The sequence below is a fragment of the Bubalus kerabau genome, chromosome 13 (genome assembly GCF_029407905.1).
Source record: "Bubalus kerabau isolate K-KA32 ecotype Philippines breed swamp buffalo chromosome 13, PCC_UOA_SB_1v2, whole genome shotgun sequence".
NCBI lineage: Eukaryota > Metazoa > Chordata > Mammalia > Artiodactyla > Bovidae > Bubalus > Bubalus kerabau.
Window position 1 is genome coordinate 54,060,160 of NC_073636.1, and position 21,854 is coordinate 54,082,013.

At 44.0% G+C, this 21,854-nt stretch overlaps 1 protein-coding gene across 1 annotated transcript; it reads left to right on the forward strand.

The window, feature by feature from the left end:
• Nucleotides 1–260: 260 nt before the first annotated feature.
• LOC129625194 (tyrosine-protein phosphatase non-receptor type substrate 1-like) lies at nucleotides 261–10,309 on the forward strand (the record flags this gene model as incomplete). The annotated part of the gene is made up of 5 exons (XM_055543311.1): nucleotides 261–642; nucleotides 6,418–6,738; nucleotides 8,060–8,389; nucleotides 8,746–8,882; nucleotides 10,295–10,309. Coding segments are annotated over 5 exons (1,185 nt in total), but the record flags the coding sequence as incomplete, so codon positions are not given.
• Nucleotides 10,310–21,854: the final 11,545 nt, after the last annotated feature.

The following is a 21,854-nucleotide window of genomic DNA, read 5'->3' on the forward strand; positions in this document are numbered from 1 at the left end:
GGAATATTGGGTTGATCAAGACACTTCTAGAGAGGGCTCAAGTACTCAGTCCCAGTCTCTGCCACATCACTGACCTCCGTGACTCAGTTCCTCTCTTGTATTAGTGTCTTACATTACAGGCTCATTGTGCAAGCTTCATGCAATGCACATGCAGTGTGCTGAGTTTAAGACCCATTCATGGTGCATTCAGACAATGAAAGCTGTTCTTGATCGTTGATAAACATTTGAGGAAACCTACAGGATCACATGAGGATGAATAAATAACTGCTTTGTGTCTTCCTCCAGGAGCAGCAGGTGAGGGGGAGCTGCAGGTGATTCAGCCTGAGAGGTCAGTGTCAGTTGCAGCAGGAGAGACGGCCACTCTGCACTGCACCGTGACCTCCCTGAGCCCCGTGGGGCCCATCAAGTGGTTCAAGGGAACTGGACCAGGTCGGGAGTTCATCTACAGTCAAAAAGAAGTCCCCTTCCCCAGAGTAACACATGTTGCAGATTACACAAAGAGAAACAACATGGACTTTTCCATCCGCATCACTAACATCACCCCAGCAGACACTGGTGTCTACTACTGTGTGAAGTTCCGGAAAGAAGAACGTGGTGACGTGGAGTTTAAGTCTGGACCAGGCACTCATCTCACTGTGAGCGGTGAGTATGGCCTGGGTGTCCTTCATCCCCTGGTCTCTGACAAGTCAACAAGAATGCCCTTCACTCTTTGAGCAAAAAAAGGAATCCGGTGCAACAGTGATCTGGACATGATCTGATTTTACTCCCTTCTACAAATCAGAGTATTTGAGGCCATGACGGTTGTGCTATGTGCTCCAGGCCCCACAGCTGGTAAATGTGGGAGAAGTCTGGATCCCCCGTCTACCTGGTTCCACAGTCCTTGTCTTTTCCATCACATTCAGTCCTTTGATTCCAGGGATAAAGGAAATGAAAGTCTGAGTGACTTGCTGCTTGACAGGCCAGGCCTCACGTCTTATCTCTGGAGCGTGCACCCTCAGTGTGGCTGAGTCCTCTCTTTATTCAGCACTTATTGAGCGCCTACTGTGTGCCAGGCCCTGCCCTGGATGCTGTGGAAGCAGCAGTGAACAAAGCAGACGAGGGCTCTTCTCCCGTGAAGCTTATGTCCTCTTCCTCCCAAAGAGGAGAAGTCCATCCAGGGCAGGGAGGGGAGATGTGTTTCTTTATTTTCTATTCAGACTATCACACTTGAGATTCTAACAGACACAGTTTCAGTGTTTATTCTGATGGCCCTGACTGGAGACTATGCCGAGAGGTTGGGTGTTTCCAGAGGATCTGTTGAAAAATTCTTCGGTCATTCACGCATTGACTCACATAATCACTGAAGTCTCCCAGCATCTCAGAATGTCCCTCCTCAGGGAACCAATTCTCCATGTGGGTGACTTAGGAGCTGGAGCAGCCCTATTAAGGCAGAAAAGGTGTTTATTTAGATTTTTTCTGACAAAGACCCTGAATCCTGGACTCTCAGAACAGGATGGGTCTCTAGACACCATCCTCCCAAACCCCCACGTATAGATGGTGGCTGAGGCCAGGAGATGACAGCGGTCCAGACCACAGTCACATAGACAATGAGAGGATCCATTAAGAACCCAAACTGATTCCAAGCCAGTCTCTTTCCTGCACCAGCATTGGAACTCCATTCATGAAAGAGACTTGCACACACAAGTTGCAGAATAAAAGTTCCTTGAGTTAACCATGAAACAGGCTCTTTTCATTGCGTTCTCTAAGGTTCAGAAGGCCCCTCACATTCAGACTCTGAGCCTGAGGTGACTGGAAAACTCTCCGTACTTTCACCCGCATGATCCCAAAACCCTCATTCCATATCAGCACCTAGAGCTGCCCTGGTTTTCAACAGCTACTTAACACTCAGCATATGGCAACACCATCATTCATCTTAGAGTCTTCTGTTGATGGACATTAAGTTGTTCCTAACCTTGGGCTACTGAAACAGTGTTGAGGGGATAACCTTTCCACGTGTCACTCTCCTCAGAGGAGAACTATCCACTGGAAATGGCATTGCTAGTTTAGACAGAATAAGGATTTTAATTCGTGTGACAGTATTGCCAAATTTCCCTCCTAGTCATGGTAGCAAATGAATCTCCCCAAACCTCCAGACATCAGCAGGGCAGGTGGCTTTATCATGATTTTGCAGATATTACTAAACTTCCCAGATGGTGGGTCCCCTGCTCAGTCTCAATACAGCTAGTAAGTGGCTCCCCCACTTTTCAGATCTGCTGGCTCCCAGGGCTGTTCATCCTCTTCCTCAGGCCGCCAGCCCAGATGATCCCCTGGATGAGAAAGGAGGGAGGGGAGGGGAGGAGCAGCCTGTCAGATGGTGAATCCTCCTTAGGCATTTACTCATTATAAACAGTGTTCAGAAGGAAAAGTTGTCTGTTTTCCATTTTACAGATGAGGACCCTGAGGTTCAGAGAGGGGACTTGATTTGTGAATAGCTAGAAGAGCCAAGTGGAGAAGGCAATGGCGACCCACTCCAGTACTCTTGCCTGGAAAATCCCATGGACGGAGGAGCCTGGTGGGCTGCAGTCCATGGGGTCGCTAAGAGTCGGACACGACTGGGCGACTTCACTTTCACTTTTCACTTTCATGCATTGGAGAAGGAAATGGCAACCCACTCCAGTGTTCTTGCCTGGAGAATCCCAGGGATGGGGGAGCCTGGTGGGCCGCCATCTATGGGGTCACACAGAGTCGGACACGACTGAAGCGACTTAGCAGCAGCAGAGGAGCCAAGATTGAACCCTAAACACTCACAGCGTCATAGCCCTGCTCTCTGCACACCCCACTGTGCTTGTCGAAGTATGGAGGAAGCTCCAACCTCATCCTCTTAAAATCTTGCTTTGTCCTCTCCTTTAGAAATAAACACTTTAACAAGTCCTGTAAGAGAGGCAAGTCCAGTTTTACAACCCAGATGAGATAGATCATTCAGTGTTGTGTGATGTGCTGAAATGTTCCTCAATGACAGGGATCAACACTCTTAAATGCATCAGGAGATTTTCTCCCCATTGTTGTGATGTTGCCCCTTCACCAGGCCCCTGTAGAGCACGTCTGAGAAGGGTGGTGTGGACAGAGTCCAGAGGGGCCACTGCGACCCCAGAAGCACCAGGCACGCCCATTCCTGGTTCTACAGACTGAGGATGAGGAGGGGGAGGTGTTTCCTAGAGGGAGTGAGTTGCTAATCTAGACTTAGGTGTCAGGAGCCCATGTCTTCCCTTGTGGCTTCAGGGTCCCCAGGCCTGGGCCCTCAGAGGCCTCTCCTCCCTGTAGTCTTTCAAAGTCAAGAATCTGAGGGAAAAGGGGAGGGTGGTGGTCAGTCTGGGGGCTCCTGAAGATGGGCACTTGCTCTGTTAATGAACTTGAAGCATGATTCCAGTTCACTTTCATGGAAAATGAAAGTCGCTCAGCTGTGTCCAACTGTTGTGACCCCATGGACTATACAGTCCATGGAATTCTCCAGGCCAGTGGGTAGCCTTTCCCCTCTCCAGGTGATCTTTTCAACCCAGGGATCAAACCCAGGTATCAGGCATTGCAGGTGGATTCTTTACCAGCAGAGCCACAAGTGAAACATGGAGGTGACAGGAAATGCTGGGACACGGTGGGGAGTGAGAGGAGACAGTCTCTTCATTTCTCTCAGTGTCAGTTTTCTCTTCGGAGAATGGTGGTCCTCATGGTCTCCTTTCAGAATTGGAAGTGTTTGAGGTGCTCTGTCTAAATCACCAGCACAGAGTAGGTTCTCCTATTTGAGGTGTTATTTCAAAGCTGAGACCCAGTTCCCTGTGCTTGTCCCCATTCCTCACCTGTATAAAAAGGATAATCACACAACCTTTGCAGGTGTCCTGAGGGCACAATGACTTGGTGACCGCACCACCCCTCAGAGAGTGATGGTGCTGCCCATCCCAGGAGGGCAGTGGGATCCTGGGAAAGTCTCAGTTTCCCTATCTGTGAAACAGTTGTAATTACATTACCATTCAAGAATCTGTGATGACTGGAAAGGGTCTAGAAAGCCCTGGGCTCGGGGCACTGTGGTTGAGAGCCTGGACCATACCCCTGCTTGGGCCCCCATCCCAGCTCTGCCCCGTCCCGGCTCTGGGACCTCTGATGAGTCCTTCCCCACACTGCGTCAGAGTTCTTGTCCCTCAGTGACAGCCCCATCCTAACAGAGTAGCTGCAGGGATTGAATGAGGGACGCATGTCAAGTGATTAGAGCAGAGCCTGCCATGTCTTCCACCAACATGAGCTCTGACGTGCTAAAACCAGAGGATGTTCTATGGGCCACTTTCCCTCTCAGACTAAGTACAACTAGGGTTGGTGTGGGACCAGGTGCCTTTCAACTTTAACCATTCATGGCATCACCGGGAGATGGTGAAAAGATCCCCAGACCCTAGAAATTCTGATTTGAGTGCACAGACATGGCCTGAGCAGCTGAGTGTCTTAATTCCTGCAGAGGATGCTGGTGCCCAGTCAGGGCACAGGAGCCCAGAGCTACGTGTTTTCTGGGGTCACAGAGGGAGAGCTGCAGTATTTCCCTGATAGACATGGACCCTTCTGGTGCCTGGATTGAAAGAACAGCTGTCCCGGGGTGGGTGCTTCAGAATAGGCTGTGATGTTGACAGATCTTAGGAGGCCCAAGAAAATCAGCCCAAGTGGAGTGGCAGGAGCAAATCCCACCTCCAGCCAAGCTCTCCTGATCTGAGAGGGTATTCTTCCCCACTCAGATCACCCTGTGCAGACCTGAGCTTTGTCCCTGGGGAAACCTTCCCAACTTTAAACACAGGAGTCTAAACAGGTGCTGGAATCCCTGCAAACACTCTCTGCTCAGCCAGGAGCCCTCCTGCCTCAAACACCAGAGAGGATCTGATGAAATCTGTCCTCCTTCTTTTCAACTTGCTTGCAGATTCTGTAATGAGTTGATCTGCAGGAAAAGTGCCTGTGGTCTCTTATGTGTTTTGAAAGCCAATTTCCCAAACTTACCTCTTGAGGGGATTGTGTTTTTTAAAGGGGTCAGATTCATAATTTGGTGTTCCTACTATTTCTTTTCATGTTGATCTTTACAAGGCAGCTGTACGGAGCAAGACTTGAGACTCTCCTTGGTGCTTCTATTGTGCTTTTGTTTTGCTTTCTTAATTAAGCACCTACTGTATGCCAGGCTTTATATCTTACATACATCCTCACTCATCTTACAGATGGTGCTTGTACCCACTTTGTCCAGAAACAGTGAGGCTCCAGGATAAAAAACAGCAACACTAAAATCAGTATGTCCTGTGTACAGTGAGGTGAGCTCTGACCTTACCTGCTGGGTGCCCTAGACCAGCTGCATCCTTCCTGAGCCTCATCCCACATATAGGGCCACTCTCAGGCCCCTCCTCAGGGCTAGTGGGAAGATTAGAGAGCTGAGGGTGGTCAAGAGTTCAGCCCATCTTTAAGCTCTGAACAACTCTGGACAAGTGGCATCTGATCACAGTACTTTAAGGGGCATCCATGATGCTGGTGTTTGTTGGATTTGACATATTAAGGTAACTCCTAACTATGTCCTCAAATGTTTGAGTTTTAGGAAGCAAGTTAGATGTTTAGAAATGAAAATGTTTGTTACATTTGCTGTCTGACAACTTGTAAGGGGATGTTGCGTAATAATGAACAATTAGAGACACCCTACAGCACCAATCAACAGAGAAACCACCCTCACATTTGATTTGCTGATTTGTGTATCTACAGATTTAATAACAGTTTAAAAATTAACCAGGCTTCCCTGGATGCTCAGACAGTAAAGAATTTGCCTGCAGTGCAGGAGACTGGGCTTCCATCCCTGGGTCAGGAAGATACCCTGCAAAGGAAATGGCTACCTACTCCAGTATTCTTGCCTGGAGAATTGCATAGACAGAGGAGCCGGGCAGGCTACAGTCCATGAGGTCATAAAGAATCAGAGACAACTGAGCAACTAACACACACATATATAAGAAATTAACCACCACTGGTTTCTCAGCACTCAGTAATCTTTCTTTGCAATCCAGTACTAACCCAACAGAAAAATCCAGACTCAGAAGAAACACCTTTTTGCACCATTCCTTTGAAATTCAGGGATTTATACATTGGTCCTATTGAAATATTCATGGAAAGAAAGACAACTGTGAAGGAAACTCATAAATTCCTGAGAGGAGATTTCTGCATATAAATACATTCTGGGTTAAACAGACGTCTGTGTTTCTTTAGTTTTGTGAAGCACCTGACATTTTTCTCCCTGAAAAAAAATGCTTCCAGTGCATTTAACCTTCACTGCAACCATGAATTTAAAAATAATATATTTGCAATTTCTTAACATTGTCACGAGTTTTTTGTAATGATGATAATCACAATCATGTTCTTCATTTATAAATGTTTCTTTTGTAGCCAAGCCCTCTCCGCCCGTGGTATCTGGCCCTGCAGTGAGGGCTACACCTGAGCAGACAGTGAGCTTCACCTGCACATCCCACGGCTTCTCCCCCAGAAACATCTCCCTGATATGGTTCAAAGATGGCAATGAGCTGTCAGCCTCCCAGACCAGCGTGGACCCAGAGGAAGACAACGTTTCCTACAGCATCAACAGCACAACTAAAGTGCTGCTGACCACAGGAGATGTTCACTCCCAGGTCATCTGCGAGGTGGCCCATGTCACCCTGCAGGGGGGCCCTCCTCTCCGTGGGACTGCCAACTTGTCTGAGACCATCCGAGGTAGATGCCCCTCATGTCATCCCAAGCCCATACCTGCCCCCAAGGCCCCAACCTGCTCCTTCCCCCTGATTTTTGTTTCAGGGCTTGAATTGCCTGGAATCTGCTTCCTGACAATCCTGCCCAGTCACCAGGCTCCTAGCTGGTCACTTATTACTGTTTTCATGGCAGCTGCCAGGTGGATGCCTGTCATATACCAAGCACTGTGCTGATAGTTTACCAATAGCTTCTTCAACTGCTGAGCACCTACTGTAAGTCAGGCCCCTGTGTGTTTAGTGACTTCATTTATCTTGCTGCAGTTATTATATTTCACGGGCATACCAGGGCTGTGCTTATAGATTGCACACATGGTTAACCTAACAGGAGCCCAGCCTTTGAGCACCTGCTGTGTGCCCTGCACTGTGCGTAGTGACTTCATTCATATGCAGAGACAGCCTCAGTGCTTGAGCACCTATTGCATGCCTGGCTCTGGGTGACTCCCGGGCTGTGCTGAGCTGTTATCCATCTCCTCCCCTATGACATGTCTGTTCCATAAGGTCAGAACTTCTTCCTGTGCTGTTTCAGTTCCACCCACCCTGGAGATTACCGGATACCCCCCAGCTGGGAACCAGGTGAACATCACCTGTCAGGTGAACAAGTTCTACCCCCCGGACCTACAGCTGACCTGGCTGGAGAACGGAAACATGTCCCGAACAGAAGCAGCCTCAATCCGCGTAGAGAACAAGGACGGGACCTTTAACCAGACGAGCTGGCTCCTGGTGAACTCCTCTGCCCACAGGGAGGCTGTGGTGCTCACCTGCCAGGTGGAGCATGACAGGCAGCCGGCAGTCTCCAAAAACTATACCCTGGAGGTCTCTGCTCCCCAGAAGGACCAGGACACAGGTCAAACCCCTGGTGAGGTCACCACTGCAACTGACCCAGCTGTTGATCTTTTTTTTTTTTTAATATTAAAGGTAGTAATTCATACTTTTTATAGAACAATGTAGAAGTCAATAGATTAAAATAGAATTTTAAAGTGAATTCCCACCTCCAAGAGTGACCACTGGTAAGAGTGTGGCGTATTCTTTATAGATCTTTCGACATAAATATCCTTGAAAGAAAGAAAGCAGGGAAGGAGAGGGATTGTCCTGCTCATGGTATACTCTCTCGCTTTCACTGTATTCAGTGGCTTCATTCATATGCAAATAGACCCTCAGTGTTTGAGCACCTACTGCATGCCTGGCTCTATCCTGGGTGACCCCTGCTGTGCTGGGAGCTGTTCTCCAGCCCCTCTCCCATGGTGATGTGTGTTATAAGGTCAGAGCTTCTTCCTGTGCTGTTTCAGTTCCACCCACTCTGGAGCTTACTGCATACCCCACAACGGAGAATCAGGTGAACGTCACCTGCCAGGTGAACAAGTTCTACCCCCCGCACCTACAGCTGACCTGGCTGGAGAACGGAAACATGTCCCGAACAGAAGCAGCCTCAATCCGCGTAGAGAACAAGGACGGGACCTTTAACCAGACGAGCTGGCTCCTGGTGAACTCCTCTGCCCACAGGGAGGCTGTGGTGCTCACCTGCCAGGTGGAGCATGACGGGCAGCCGGCGGTCTCCAAAAACTATACCCTGGAGGTCTCTGCTCCCCAGAAGCATCAGGGCACCCATGAACTTCCTGGTGAGGCTTCCATTACATCTCACAGGGCTTTTCAAATTTTATCTTTTTTACTTATTAAGAATAGTAATTCAAGTTTATTATAGAAGAGTGTAAAAGTCTATAAATAAAAAGTAGAATTTTGAAGTGAGCACCTCTCCCCCAGATTTCATACTCCAACAGTCACAATTTAAAACAGGTTGGTACATTGTTTATATGACTTTTGACATAAATATAATTAAAGAATGAAATAAGATATGGAAGGAGATCATCTCTTTCATACTGTCCTGCTTCTCGCTTTCTTCAGCTATTAGTAATTATGTTCACCATTCCATGTTTGCCCACTTCCCTCCTCCCTGTTCTTTCTAACCTCTGCCTAGTCTGTCTCCCGCCTAGACTTTCCATCCACATCAGGAACATCAACCCAGTAGACGTTGGCATCTACTACTCTGTGAAATTCTGGAAGAGGAGCCCTGAGGACATGAAGTTTGAGTCTGGTTTTGGCACACAGTTGACCGTGAGTGGTCATTGCACAGGGCTCCTTTGTCCTTTGATTTCTGACAGTGGACCAGCAGTGATCACAGTCACTCACTGCACGTTTACTAAATGTAGCTCTCAGTTCATTTCCTGCTTTAGCCACCCAAAGCGTTTGGACTTTACAGAAGGGACTCATGGAGAAGTAGGGAGGGGGTGATGTTGTTGAAAATGTGTCACTTTTAGTCCAGATGACTGGGCTAGGATAATCAAGGTGAATCTGAGTCTATGAGGACAGGGACCACCAGTCTATATAATAAATATGTGCTAATTAGAGACAGGTTCCCCCCTCAGCTGGGGCTTGTCCCAAGGACAGTCCCCCTTTCTATGAATAAAACATCTTGTAGGCTCTCATGTAATATCAAAGAGAGGGTCAAGTCAGGTTCCAGGAATCGTTACTCCAGAAGACCTATCAAAGGCCCACTTTTCTTCCAACATACTCTATGGTGTTGTCCTCATCTGCTGGGTCAATACTGGGTCACCGAGTGTCCATGTCCCTGCCTGCTGGAAGGATAAAGAGAGGTAGGGGAGAATAAACAACTTCTCTTGAATAATAGATATAGAACAGTTTCATAATAACGTCCACTTTAACTTAGTCCTGTATGCACAACCAGTCAATGGTGTCCACAATAGTGTGGTTATCTGGTTAAGTATATTGACTTTCTATAAAAATCACACAAGTGCACACTTAATATAATCAATTCTAATTGACTAACACCATTTCAAATGGAGCATAAATTCAAATTCCAAAATACTATTATTTTTGTTTTCTGTGCACCAAACTTGTTTTTATTTGTAAGTTCTTGGCAAAATTTTCCCATGAAACCATCTGGCCTTGAGAATCTTTTGAAAATTAATTTGCATCAAATACTTAAGAGTATTCAGATTATTCATTTCATATTGAATGAGCTGAGGTAGTTTTTGGTTTTTTTTTTTTTTTTGAGGTATTTGTTCCATCATCTCTGAGTTGTCAAATGTCTTTCTGTACAGTTGTTCATGACATTTCTTTATCATCCTTTTGTCTGCAGTATCTGTAGTGACATCCTTGGTTTCATCCTAATACTGGAAATGTGCCATTCCTCCTTTTTTATTTGTCAGTTGTACTGGAAATTTTTCAATGTTATTGGTCTTTTAAAAAGAACACCCTCTTTCTTCCAGTGATTTTTCTCTATTGCTTCTCTGTTTCCAATTTCATTGGCTTTTCTTTATTTATTATTTTCTTCCTTCTACTTGCCTTGGGTTTATTTTGCTCCTCCTTTTCTCATTTCTTGAGGCAGGAATTTAGGTAATTGGTTTAGACTTCTTCTTTTTTCTAGTGCCACACCTGAGTCTCCTCTTGCACTGCGGAGTTAGGAGAGTGAACCTGGATAACTGACTACTGTGTTCTTCCTCCAGATCTCAGATCCCTAGACAGTCTTCCTCCTCTCCCACTTGTTTGTTTGTTTGTTGTACTCTTTCTAGGGTTCAAGTTGTACTTAACAGGGAGCATAGGAGAGAAAAGCCCATGCCATTTTGTCTGCAGTGGCTTGGAAATGCTTATAGTCTTCAATCTCCTGATGGGCTCAACCAGGGCTGCTGTAGGTTGCCTGACTCAGCATGCCTGCTAGTGTGTTTTTTGGGGCATCTAGGTTGTCAGGCTGAAGAGAAGTGTAAGATGCTGATGTGACTTTCCTCCTGAGACCCAAAACCTACCCTGGGCATCTGAGGACTCCAACCACTGCAGTGCTGGGTCCAGTCAGTCTGATGGGAGGATGGACATCTTATTGTTTGTTTTTATGGTATTGCGGTATTTTACAATAAATTACTATCCTAATGGACTTCTCTTCCCACAGTGTAGAACAAACCATACAGTAATGGAGTTTTTGGCTGGTTGGCTGGTTGGTTTGATAGAAAAACGTTCTGAGTCTTCTAATTCTTTGGTTCTCTTTTATCTTTCAGGAACCAGTATCTGAAATCCCTTCTCCCTACCCTTTTCTTTTTCTCTTTACCACTCAATTGCCAAATAGCACTTCTTTTCTCTTTCTGCCTTTTCTACACAGAGTGTATGCATTTTAAATCATGCCTGTCTGTACAGTCAAATCTGTCTTCCTTAAATTATGTTCCTATAGTCACTGTGAGTAATTAATATGTTTAGTGATACAAGATAAATATATTATCATATAGTTGTAGAGGTCAGACATTATAATGGGTGAATAGGCTGTGTTCCTTCTGAAGATTCTAGAGGAGAATCCATTTCCTTGCCTTTTCCAGCTTCCAAGGGTGCCCACACTCCTTGGTAAAGGGCCCCACATTACTCTGACCTCTGCTTCTGATCACATCTGCTTCTCCAAATGACCTGCCTCCATCTTTCACTTACAAGAATCTTCATAACTACATTGGCTCCGCTTGGAAAATCTAATTTAGTGTGCCCATCTCAAGATCCTTAACAAATCACTATTGCTAATCCTTCTTGACATGTAAGGTAACATATGCATAGAACCTGGGGATTCTATGCCAATCCTTTAAAATCAGGCTTACCTTGAATCCCTTTCCTATAGTCTGTGCTCTTAGGAAATTTTCCCAATATTTTCAAAGTTTAGATATATTTAATATTGATGATGATAATTCCAAATAACTCTAGGCACCTGTTCTAGCTGCCTTGCCTGTTTCTCCTGCATTTTCCTGATGACTTGCCAAGGATGGAATTACAGCCTAATGAGAGATTGTGCACGAGGATTTGCTGAATTTTTCTTGTCTCACAGTTATTTTCAATCCTGATATTTTCTTTTCAAATAATAGGACCGTTGAAGCCTGAGAAAAGAAAGAGGAAAAATGAGGGGATTCTGTACCCTAATTTCTGCCTTGAGCCTTAGCTCAGGTTGCAGGTCAAAGCCATAGCATGTTGATGGGCCTAGGCAGCCTCAGATGGAGTAAGTGGAGGCCCCTGGGAACGGCTCCTGTGTGGCGCATCTAATCACTCCCCTTGTCCCCTGATTTCCAGGTCCAGAGCTGTCTTCTCTTTGGGCAGTTGCCTTCCTAGTCCCCAAGGTGCTGCTGCTGCTCAGTGTCTCTGTCATCTTTGTCCACAGGAAGTGTCGAGCCTGACTGTAAGTTATGGATGAGGGAGGGCAGGACAAAATCTAGAAGACACACGGTCATTAGGGGGGCCACCCACAGGCCACACAGGGGCAGGGCTCACATGAAGTTAAGAGAAGGAGGCACACCTCCCTCGGTACCCTCAGGAGTATCATGTTTCCCTCTAAGAGGTGCCCAGCTCCCAGGAGATGGTGAGGTCCTGGAGGGGGTGGACTGCATCAGGGATTTCAAAGGGTTTCTCCTGGTGTTTCTGTGGAGGAGGTAGGCAGAGTGTGCTGAATGAGGAGCAGCTGAGTGGGGGGCTCCCTTGGAGACCATTTCTAGATCACTGAACTCAGGGGCTCCCTGGGGCAACAGGTATCTACACTTAAGGTAATATTGACTAGTCCCTGATCAGCCTCTCTGATGGCTGCTCCAACTGTGGCCTCTGTGTGACAGAGTGGAGGCCTGAGGAAGGAGCATGAGGACCTGGGGAGGAGGCTGCGGGGTCTCAGTCCTAACTCAGGGGCTGTCCATCCCTTCAGGCCTGGCATCCCAGGAGGAGAATACCTGGGCATGTGGGAGGCATGCAGAGAACTTTTCCTGAATGATGAGCAGATAATTAAGTATGAAAATGTTTCCCACAGCTCCTTCCTTCCTCCCTACTAGGTGTCACCACCAGCCTCTACTGTCTCCTTCCCTCACTGAGGGCCCAGCCCACAAGAAGGACCCAGCTGAAAGCTTCCACAACTCTGCTCCAAAAGTCTTCTGTCCATGGAGATCTGCCTGCCCACATGTTCATGAAACCCCCCGAGCTGAATCTTCATATGTGATCCTGAGCAGAGATCATACGGAGTAGTTCTGGAGACTGACTCACAGCATCTCCCTTGGACGTGAGAATTCAGTTCAGTTCAGTCACTCAGTCGTGTCTGACTCTTTGCAACCCCAGGAAATGCAGCACACCAAGCCTCCCTGTCTGTCACCAACTCCCGGAGTCGACCCAAACCCATGTCCATTGAGTCGGTGATGCCATCTAACCATCTCATCCTCTGTTGTCCCCTTCTCCTCCTGCCCCCAATCTTTCCCAGCATCAGGGTCTTTTCAAATGAGTCAGCTCTTCCCATCAGGTGGCCAAAGTATTGGAGTTTCAGCTTCAACATCAGTCCTACCAATGAACACCCAGGACTGATTTCCTTTAGGATGGACTGGTTGGATCTCCTTGAGTCCAACTAATACAGATCATCCATCACCTTGGACTTAGCCACAGACTATACACTGATATCCTGTGGAGAAGTTATTCTGTCTTCTGGATTCTTGCCTTCACTTAACTCCCCACCATTGAAGTGCCTCTTTAGTTTTAAACCAAGTGCCATCTTGGTTTTAAGAAAAAATTTTCTCCTTCTCCATTCATCTAAATAGCCTACTTCTCAAACCCAGAAATTAGTGTTTTGTTCTCTTTCTGCAATGGAAAGAGTAGTTTTCCATCAACTTGAATCTTTCACAATCCTTATGAATTGCTCATGGGAAATATGCTGTGTCCAGAAGCTTTGAATTCATCCCTGATTTCTCTTTCTTTTATGCTGTTGTTGTTGTTCAATCATTCAATCATATGTGACTCTTTCCAAACCCATGGACTGCAGCATGCCAGGCATCCCTGTCCTTCACTGTCTCCCAGAGTTTGCTCAAACTCATGTCCATCGATTTGATGATGTCAACCAACTCATCCTCTGTCACCCCCTTCTCCAGCTGCCCTTAATCTTTTCCTGCATCAGGGTCTTTTCCAATGAGTCAGCTCCCCCAGTTAGGTAGTCAAAGTTTTGGAGCTTCAGCAACAGCACAGTCCTTCCAATTAATAATTAGGGTTGATTTCTTTTAGGAATGACTGGTTTGATCTCTTCGCTGTCCAAGGGACTCTCAAGAGTCTTCTCCAGCACCACAGCTCAAAGCATCAATTCTTCGGCACTAAGCCTTCTTTATGGTCCAGCTCTCACATTGGTACATGACTACTGGAAAAGCCATAGGTTTGACTAGTTGGATCTTTGCTGGAAAAGAGATGTCTCCGCTTCTTAATATGCTGTCTAGGTTGGTTATAGCTTTTCTTCCAAGGAGCAAGAATCTTTTAATTTCCTGATTGCAGTCTCTGTCCACATTGATTTTGGAGCCCAAAAAAATAAAGTCTGCCACTGTTTCCATTTTTATCCCATCTATTTGCCATGCAGTGATGTGACCGGATGCCATGATCTTCATTTTTTAAATGTTGAGTTTTAAGTCAGAGCTTTCACTTTCCTCTTTCACCTTCATCAGGAGGCTTCTTAGTTCCTCTTTACTTTCTGCCATTAGGGTGGTGTCATCTGCATATCTGAGGTTGTTGATATTTCTCTCGGCAATTTTGATTCCAGCTAGTGCTTCAGCCATTTCACATGATTTTTCTCTGCTTATAAGTTAAATAAGCAAGGTAACAATATACAGCTTTAATGTACTCCTTTCCCAGTTTGGAACCAGTCTGTTGTTCCATGTCCAGTTCTAACTGTTGCTTCTTGACCTGCATACAGATTTCTCAGGAGGTAGGTAATATGGTGTGGTATTTACATCTCGTTAAGAATTTTCCACAGTTTATAACTCATATTCAATTCTGCCTTCAAAACAGTTAAGTCCAGTGGTGAGATAGTAAACCTTTAACAACTGATTCTTTTTTTTTAATTAATTAATTTATTTTAATAGGAAGCTAATTACTTTACAATATTGTAGTGTTTTTTGCCATACATTGACATGAATCAGCCATGAGTATACATGTGTTCCCCCTCCTGAACCCCCTCCCACCTCCCTCCCCATCCCATCCCTCAGGGTCATCCCAGTGCTCCGGCCCTGAGCACCCTGTCTCATGCATCAAATCTGGACTGGTGATCTATTTCACATATGATAATATACATGTTTCAATGCTACTCTCTCAAATAATCCCACCCAACAACTGACTCAAAAAAAAAAAGAAAAAAAAGAAAAGCCTGATTGGTAGTACATGCCAATTCTTTCTATAAATACCCGCAATGTGGTCAATTTTAGGTTACCACCAGTTTAACAACTTGCTTGCAAAATTCCTCAAAATATCAATTCTCATGAGCCAGTCCAAGCCTCTTCCAGCACACCACTGGACTCTTTCCATAATGTCCACATTCTCATCCCCACCACCACTCCCTCGTCTCAGCCACCATCAACTCTTCCTGTACCATTGCTATGATCTCTAACTGGCTTTTCTGTTTCAGTTACAATGAATTTTGGGGAATGTCAGTCAAATCCTACCACTCCTCTGCTCCCCATCCCCACACATATGCACCTCTCTCTCTCTTCTTTCCAACCTCTGCTCAAATGTCACTTTATCCAAGGCACCTTTCATACACTACCTTGTATAAAATGTCAGTTGTTCTCTTACCCTGGCATTCCATGAGCCCTTAACCTGGTTAATTTGTTTCCTAAGTACTTATTGTCTTGATGGTCAGTACACAAGTTGGAAAAGAATTTCTAAACACAGAATATTTCAGAAAGGAGTGAGTTGACTAAGAATAAAGATCAGAGATAATGAGAACACTGGAAGCAAAGGGGTCAACTTCCTGACAGACCACAGAGAGATGACTGTTAAAACAGTGGGCCGGCTCAAGGGAGAGCCATGCCTTTCATGGGTCAGTAATCAACTTTTAACAGCCTCAGGGAAAATAAAATTCCTGCTGAAAGGATGGCAGTAGGTGATTGGTTAAGATAGGTATTTTTACCTAATGTGAGGTCAGGGAGAAGGCCAGTTTAGATCAGGAGTGGGGATGGGAGTCATGGTAAAGGTTGGCAACGGGGTCAGTCAGTTCTGGACATGACTTTTGTGCTGGGTTCTGCATCTGTGGCTTTGGTACAAGGCCTCCCACCTGCAATACTGGTATATGGCTCTCTGCATATGACCATCCGACATACAAAGCGTACGCACTCCTCACTTTGCATGGTAGAAAAGGACTATAAAAATTAGTAAATAAACTGACAGTGAGCTCAGTAATCAATAGGAAAGATAATGTTCATTCTATGATGTTTTAAATTTGTTTCAAAACATTATAAACTCCCTGTCAGCTATTACTACTTGTACTTTGACAAATTAGAAACATTGAGAATTTAAGTAATTTATTAACATTTCTTTGTAAAAACATATAAAAAATGCTAGCACCCTACTTACATTCTTCTTGTATAATTTACAACATTGTTGCTGTTGTTCAGTTGCTATTTGTGTCCAGCTCTTTTCAACCCCTTGAAGGCAGCATGCCAGACTTCTCTGTCCTTCACTATCTCCTGGAGTTTGCTTAAGCTCATGTCCACTGAGTTAGTGATGCCATCAAACTATCTCAGTCTTTGTCACTCCCTTCTCATCCTGCCTTCAATCTTTCCCAGCATCAGGGTTTTCAGCATCAGGGTCTCTCCCAATGAGTTGGCTCTTCCCATCATGTGGCCAAAGTATTGGAGCTTCAGCTGCAGCATCAGTCTATCCAATCAATATTCAGGATTTATTTCCTTTAGGATTGACTGGTTTGATCTCCTTGCTGTCCAAGGGACTCTCAAGAGTCTTCTCCAACACCACAGGTTGAAAGCATCAATTCTTTGGGGCTCAGCCTTCTTTATGGTCCAACTCTCACATCTATACATGACTACTGGAAAAACCATAGCTTTGACTATATGGCCTTTGTAGGCAAAGTGATGTCTCTGCTTTTTAATACACTGTCTGGGTTTGTCATTGAAAGAAAGTTATGTGGCTGAAAATAGCCTGGAGTTAAAACTCCCCTCCAGGTCCTCCCCACCATTCTATGCAAAACAAAGAACTCTCTCACCCAAAGGAAAAAAAAAAAAAAGAACTGGATTTTTTTACTTTTTGATGTTGATTACACCCAGTTCCCAGGCAGTCCAACCTCTGGCCGATCTCCAGAATTTCTTGCCCCAGCCATTTAAGAGATAACTACTCCAAACAACCTTGGAGAAGAACAGGCCCCCTTCAGACAATAACTTTCCACATACATGCCTGTATATACTTACTCTTTTCTTGGTTTAGTGCAGCAGCTCACTAATCTGATTGCTACCCTTTCTCACCTCATTAAGGGTGTTCTGTTCCTGTAAAGTGCCAGTCTCGTTCTTTTTCCAAACCTCGCTATCTCCAACTCCCTTACCCAACAGTCATACCTTTTCTTTCAAGGAGCAAGTGCCTTTTAATTTTGTGGCTATAGTCACTGTCTGCGTTGATTTAGGAGCCCAAGAAAATAAAGTCTGTCACCGTTTCCATTTTTCCCCCATCTATTCATCATGAGGTGATGGAACCAGATGCCATGATCTTTGTTTTTTGAATGCTGAGTTTCACTTTCCTCTTTCACCTTCATCAAGAGGCTCTTTAGTTCCTCTGCACATTCTGCCATTAAATTGGTATCATCTGCATATCTGAAGTTGCTGATATTTCCCCTGGCAAAATTGATTCCAGCTTCTAGGTCATCCATCCCAGCATTTCATGCATGTAAGTTAAATTAATAGGGTGACAATACACAACCTTAACGTACTGCCTTCCCAATTTTGAATCAGTCCGTTGTTCCTTGTCCAGTTCTAAATATTGCTTCTTGCCCTACATACAGGATTCTCAGGAGACAGGTAATGTGGTTCAATATTCCCATCTCTTTAAGAATTTTCCACAGTTTTTTGTGATCCACACAGTCAAAGGCTTTAGCATATTCAAGGAAGCAGAAGTAGATGTGTGGGGTTTTTTGTTTGTTTTTTTTTTCAGTTCCCTTGGTTTTTCTATGATCCAGTGTATGTTGGCAATTTAAAATTCAAGAAGGCAAAATGGTTGTCTGAGGAGGCCTTACAAATAACTGAGAAAACAAGAGAAGTGAAAGGCAAAGGAGAAAGGGAAAGGTATACCCAACTGAATGCAGAGTTGCAGAGAATAGCATGGGGAGAAAAAACAGCTTTCTTAAATGAACAGTGCAAAGAAACAGAGGAAAACAATAGAATGGGAAAGACTAGATATCTCTTCAAGAAAATTAAAGATACCAAGGGAACATTTCATGCAAAGATAGGCACAATAAAGGACAAAAATGGCAAGGACCTAACAGAAGCAGAAGAGGTTAAGAAGTGGCAAGAATACACAGAAAAACTGTACAAAAAAGCTCTTAATGATCCAGATGACCATGATGGTGTGGTTACTCACTTAGATCCAGATATCCTGGATTGTGAAGTCAAGTGGGCCTTAGGAAGCAGTACTATGAACAAAGCTAGAGGAGGTGATGGAATTCCAGCTGAGCTATTTCAAATCCTAAAAGATGACGGTGTTAAGGTGCTGCACTCAATATGGCAGCAAATTTGGAAAACTCCGCAGTGGCCACAGGCCTGGAAAAGTTCAGTTTTCGTTCCAATCCCAAAGAAAGGCAATGTCAAAGAATGTTCAAATTACCATGCAATTGCACTCATTTCACATACTAGCAAGATTATGCTCAAAATCCCTCAAGCTAGGCTTCAGCAGTATGTGAACCGAGGACTTCCAGGTGTACAAGCTGTATGTTAAAAAGGCAGATTAATTTACAATATAAGAGTATCTTTTTTACAACCCGGTGACTTATGCTCCTTTGGATCAGTTTCCAACATTTTATGCCTTGTACTCTCAATGTTGTGAAATCTTTTAAAACTTTCTTTAATTTGAAGTATCTGCTGCTGTCACTTCTTTTGAGAAAACTTCACCCTTTTCCTCACCACCACTTTCCTCATTTATGTTATAAGTTTGCCTTCACTAAGTTCTTCTGACTGTATATCTGGAATCTTTCCAACAGTATCAAGTTACCACTCCATGGTCAGCTATTTCTTCTGTAATCCATTTATTTTCCTCTTGAATATAACTTCCAGTCCCATCATTGTTTCCCAATGCACTTTCATCCTTGATGCCAATTCCCTATTATAATTACTCATTTTGTAAATGTCATGTGGGTTCATCACTGGAAGAAAGGAGACAACACAACTACACATCCTGCTGTTTCTGCCTAAACTGAGTAACAGAGTCACAGTGACCAAACTATAGACTTTCAGAGAATTGATATGAATGTTTATTGATCATGATGAGCATCTGTTATTACACAGTGATTTGTGGGCTGAAGTAGAGTAAGCAGCTTTATGCAATTATTAGTCATACTTTATGCAATTATTCAGTTTTCTGTGGTAATTGAAATCTGAACTGTGTGTTGGAAGACTGATGTTATTTAACTAGACTGAAAGTCTTGCATCATGAAAAACGAACCCCGATGTACGTGTTGTCTCTTCCTCAAACAAGATGCAAATTCTATCAGTTCTATGAGAAGAGGCTGAATCCTCAGTTGCCAGATCACTTACTGCCACATATCAGGCCATTAATGTTTAATTTAATCAGTGAGTGAATTTGTCTTTACTAAATGCTTTATTTCAAAATAAAAATGATTTAATTCAATCACCTGGCTCTTCTGTTCTAAAGGCCTTTCATTAAAGGCTAATCTCTCTTCTTCATGTTTAGAAATCCTATCAAAAATTCAATATCCTTCAGAAAATAAGGAAGTGAAAAACTAAAAGAAAACAAAATGAAAAAGCGAAAACCATTGATAGGAGTTTGTCAAAGAGGCTCAGGAACCAACAGAAAGATCTCCCAATGGAGAAAGCTGAAACAATTTGAGCAACAAATATATCAAATGTTAGAGATATATTTTTATACACACACACATATGTACATATATTTCTGAATGTTTTTGTTCCTTCAAAATTCACATTTTAGAATATTAATGCTCAAGATGACCATGTTAGAAGTTGGAGCATTTGGAACACTACTAGTTCTTGAGGAATTCTCTGTTATGAATGGGATTAGTACCCTTGCAAAAGAGAACCCCAAGATCTTCCTAGTTCCTTCTGCCATGTGAGATTACAATAAGAAATTTGCAATCCAAAACAAGACCCTCATGCCGTCAGGCCGCCACAGTCATAGTGGAATTCAAGCCTCCAGAACTGTGAGCAATAAATTTCCAAGTCACCTAGTGTGTGATATTTTGTTATAGCATCCCAAATAGACCAAGACAGATTATAACCTCAAATAAAATAAATATCTATGACTCCCTATTGATGTAAACAGATAACTGAATACATTAATAAATGGAGGAGAATATGTAAATATCTTTTGTACGGGAAAGTTCCAAATAATTTGTATAGACAGTTCACTCTAAAGAAGGGGAAACCCAGTTCAACACTCCTGAACTAAGGGCTGCACATTGTGACCCCCTTCCAGAGAGGACAAAATGGAAGAAGGAAAAGAGAGTAACTTTACAGTGGAGAAACCTGACAAATACAAGTGAGCCACTTTTTCAATAACCATAGACCAACATTATTAGGCATAAATTATTCTGTTGATTTGATGAACATGGAACTTTCCCTCTAAGACCATTTTTCCCAAAATACCCATAACTTCAGTTTAGTTACTGGAAGAGCATCAGAAAAACTGTAATCTAGGGACATACTAAAATATACTGGTATTCATCAAATTTGTTGAAATCATCAAAAGCAAGGAAAGTCAGAGAAGATTCACAGCTGAGAGGAGCCTTAGGAGACATGGCAAGTAAATGTACGCAGTATCCTGCGTGGGATCTTGGAAAGGACAAGAACTTTGTATAAAACTTAAGGAAGTCTGTTGTGGAATGAATGTTTGCGTCCCTCCAACCTTCATCTGTTCAAGTTTAATCTCTGAAGTGATGATATTTGGAGGTGGGTCTTTGGGAAGAAATCAGGTCATGAGGGTAGAGCCTTTTCCCAGAATGTCACATAGTCGGAATTATGCAGCATGTAGATTTTTGCTTTCAATTATTAGTAGCATTTAAGATTCCTCCACATTTTCTCAGGGCTTGAGAGCTCATTTCATTTTAGTTTTGAACAGTATTTGACTATCTGCATCTAGCAGTTTCTTTCCAGTTCACCTACTGAAGGTCATTGTGGTTGTTTTCAAGTTTTTGCAAGAATAAATAAAGGTGCTATGAACTTCAGGAGAATCTTTTCCAGGCCTCTCTCCCAACTCCTGATACCTCAAATATTCCTTGGATTGTAGATGGCATTCTCCTGTGTCTTCACACCATCTTCTTTCTGTGAATGACAGCTAAATTAAGCTGTGCCTTAACTCCTGATTCATGCATAAAGTTTGAAATAACAGACTTGGTGTTTTTTTTTTTTTTTTTTAATCCCCTATGTTTGTGGTAATACATTATTCAGCAATAGAATACAAATGCACCAAGTTTGAGAAATCTGTCAGGAGAAATTCCTCCATAGATTTTAAGTCCTGCCCCAAGGCCACAAATGTGAGGTCTAGTACAAAGGCCACAGAAGTAGAACCTAGAACCAAGGTCACCTCTGAAGCTGACTGAAATCCTTTGTAACCATTACCAAAATCCTCCTGATAATCACCAGCAGGCTTCCTGACCCAAATTAGGCAAAAATGTTCCTTCAGTAGTCACTCAATAGTGCCCTAACCAATCATCTAGTGCCAACATTTCAGCAGGAATTTTCTTGTCTTGAGACTATAAAAATTGGCTGCTGCTGCTGCTGCTGCTAAGTTGCTTCAGTCGTGTCCGACTCTGTGTGACCCCAGAGACGGCAGCCCACCAGGCTCCCCCGTCCCTGGGGTTCTCCAGGCAAGAACACTGGAGTGGGTTGCCATTTCCTGGCTACTAATCCACAAAAACTGTTGACTCTCCCTGATCTGTCAAGAGGTTGGCCTTCTACACTCACAGCACCTACATTGTCTCTACTTTTTGCTCTTACTAAACTCATTCCCATCTGAAAAGCTCTGTGTCTGGCAATTCTTTTCCAGCTGGCACTCGAACAGCCTCAACATTTGGTGGTC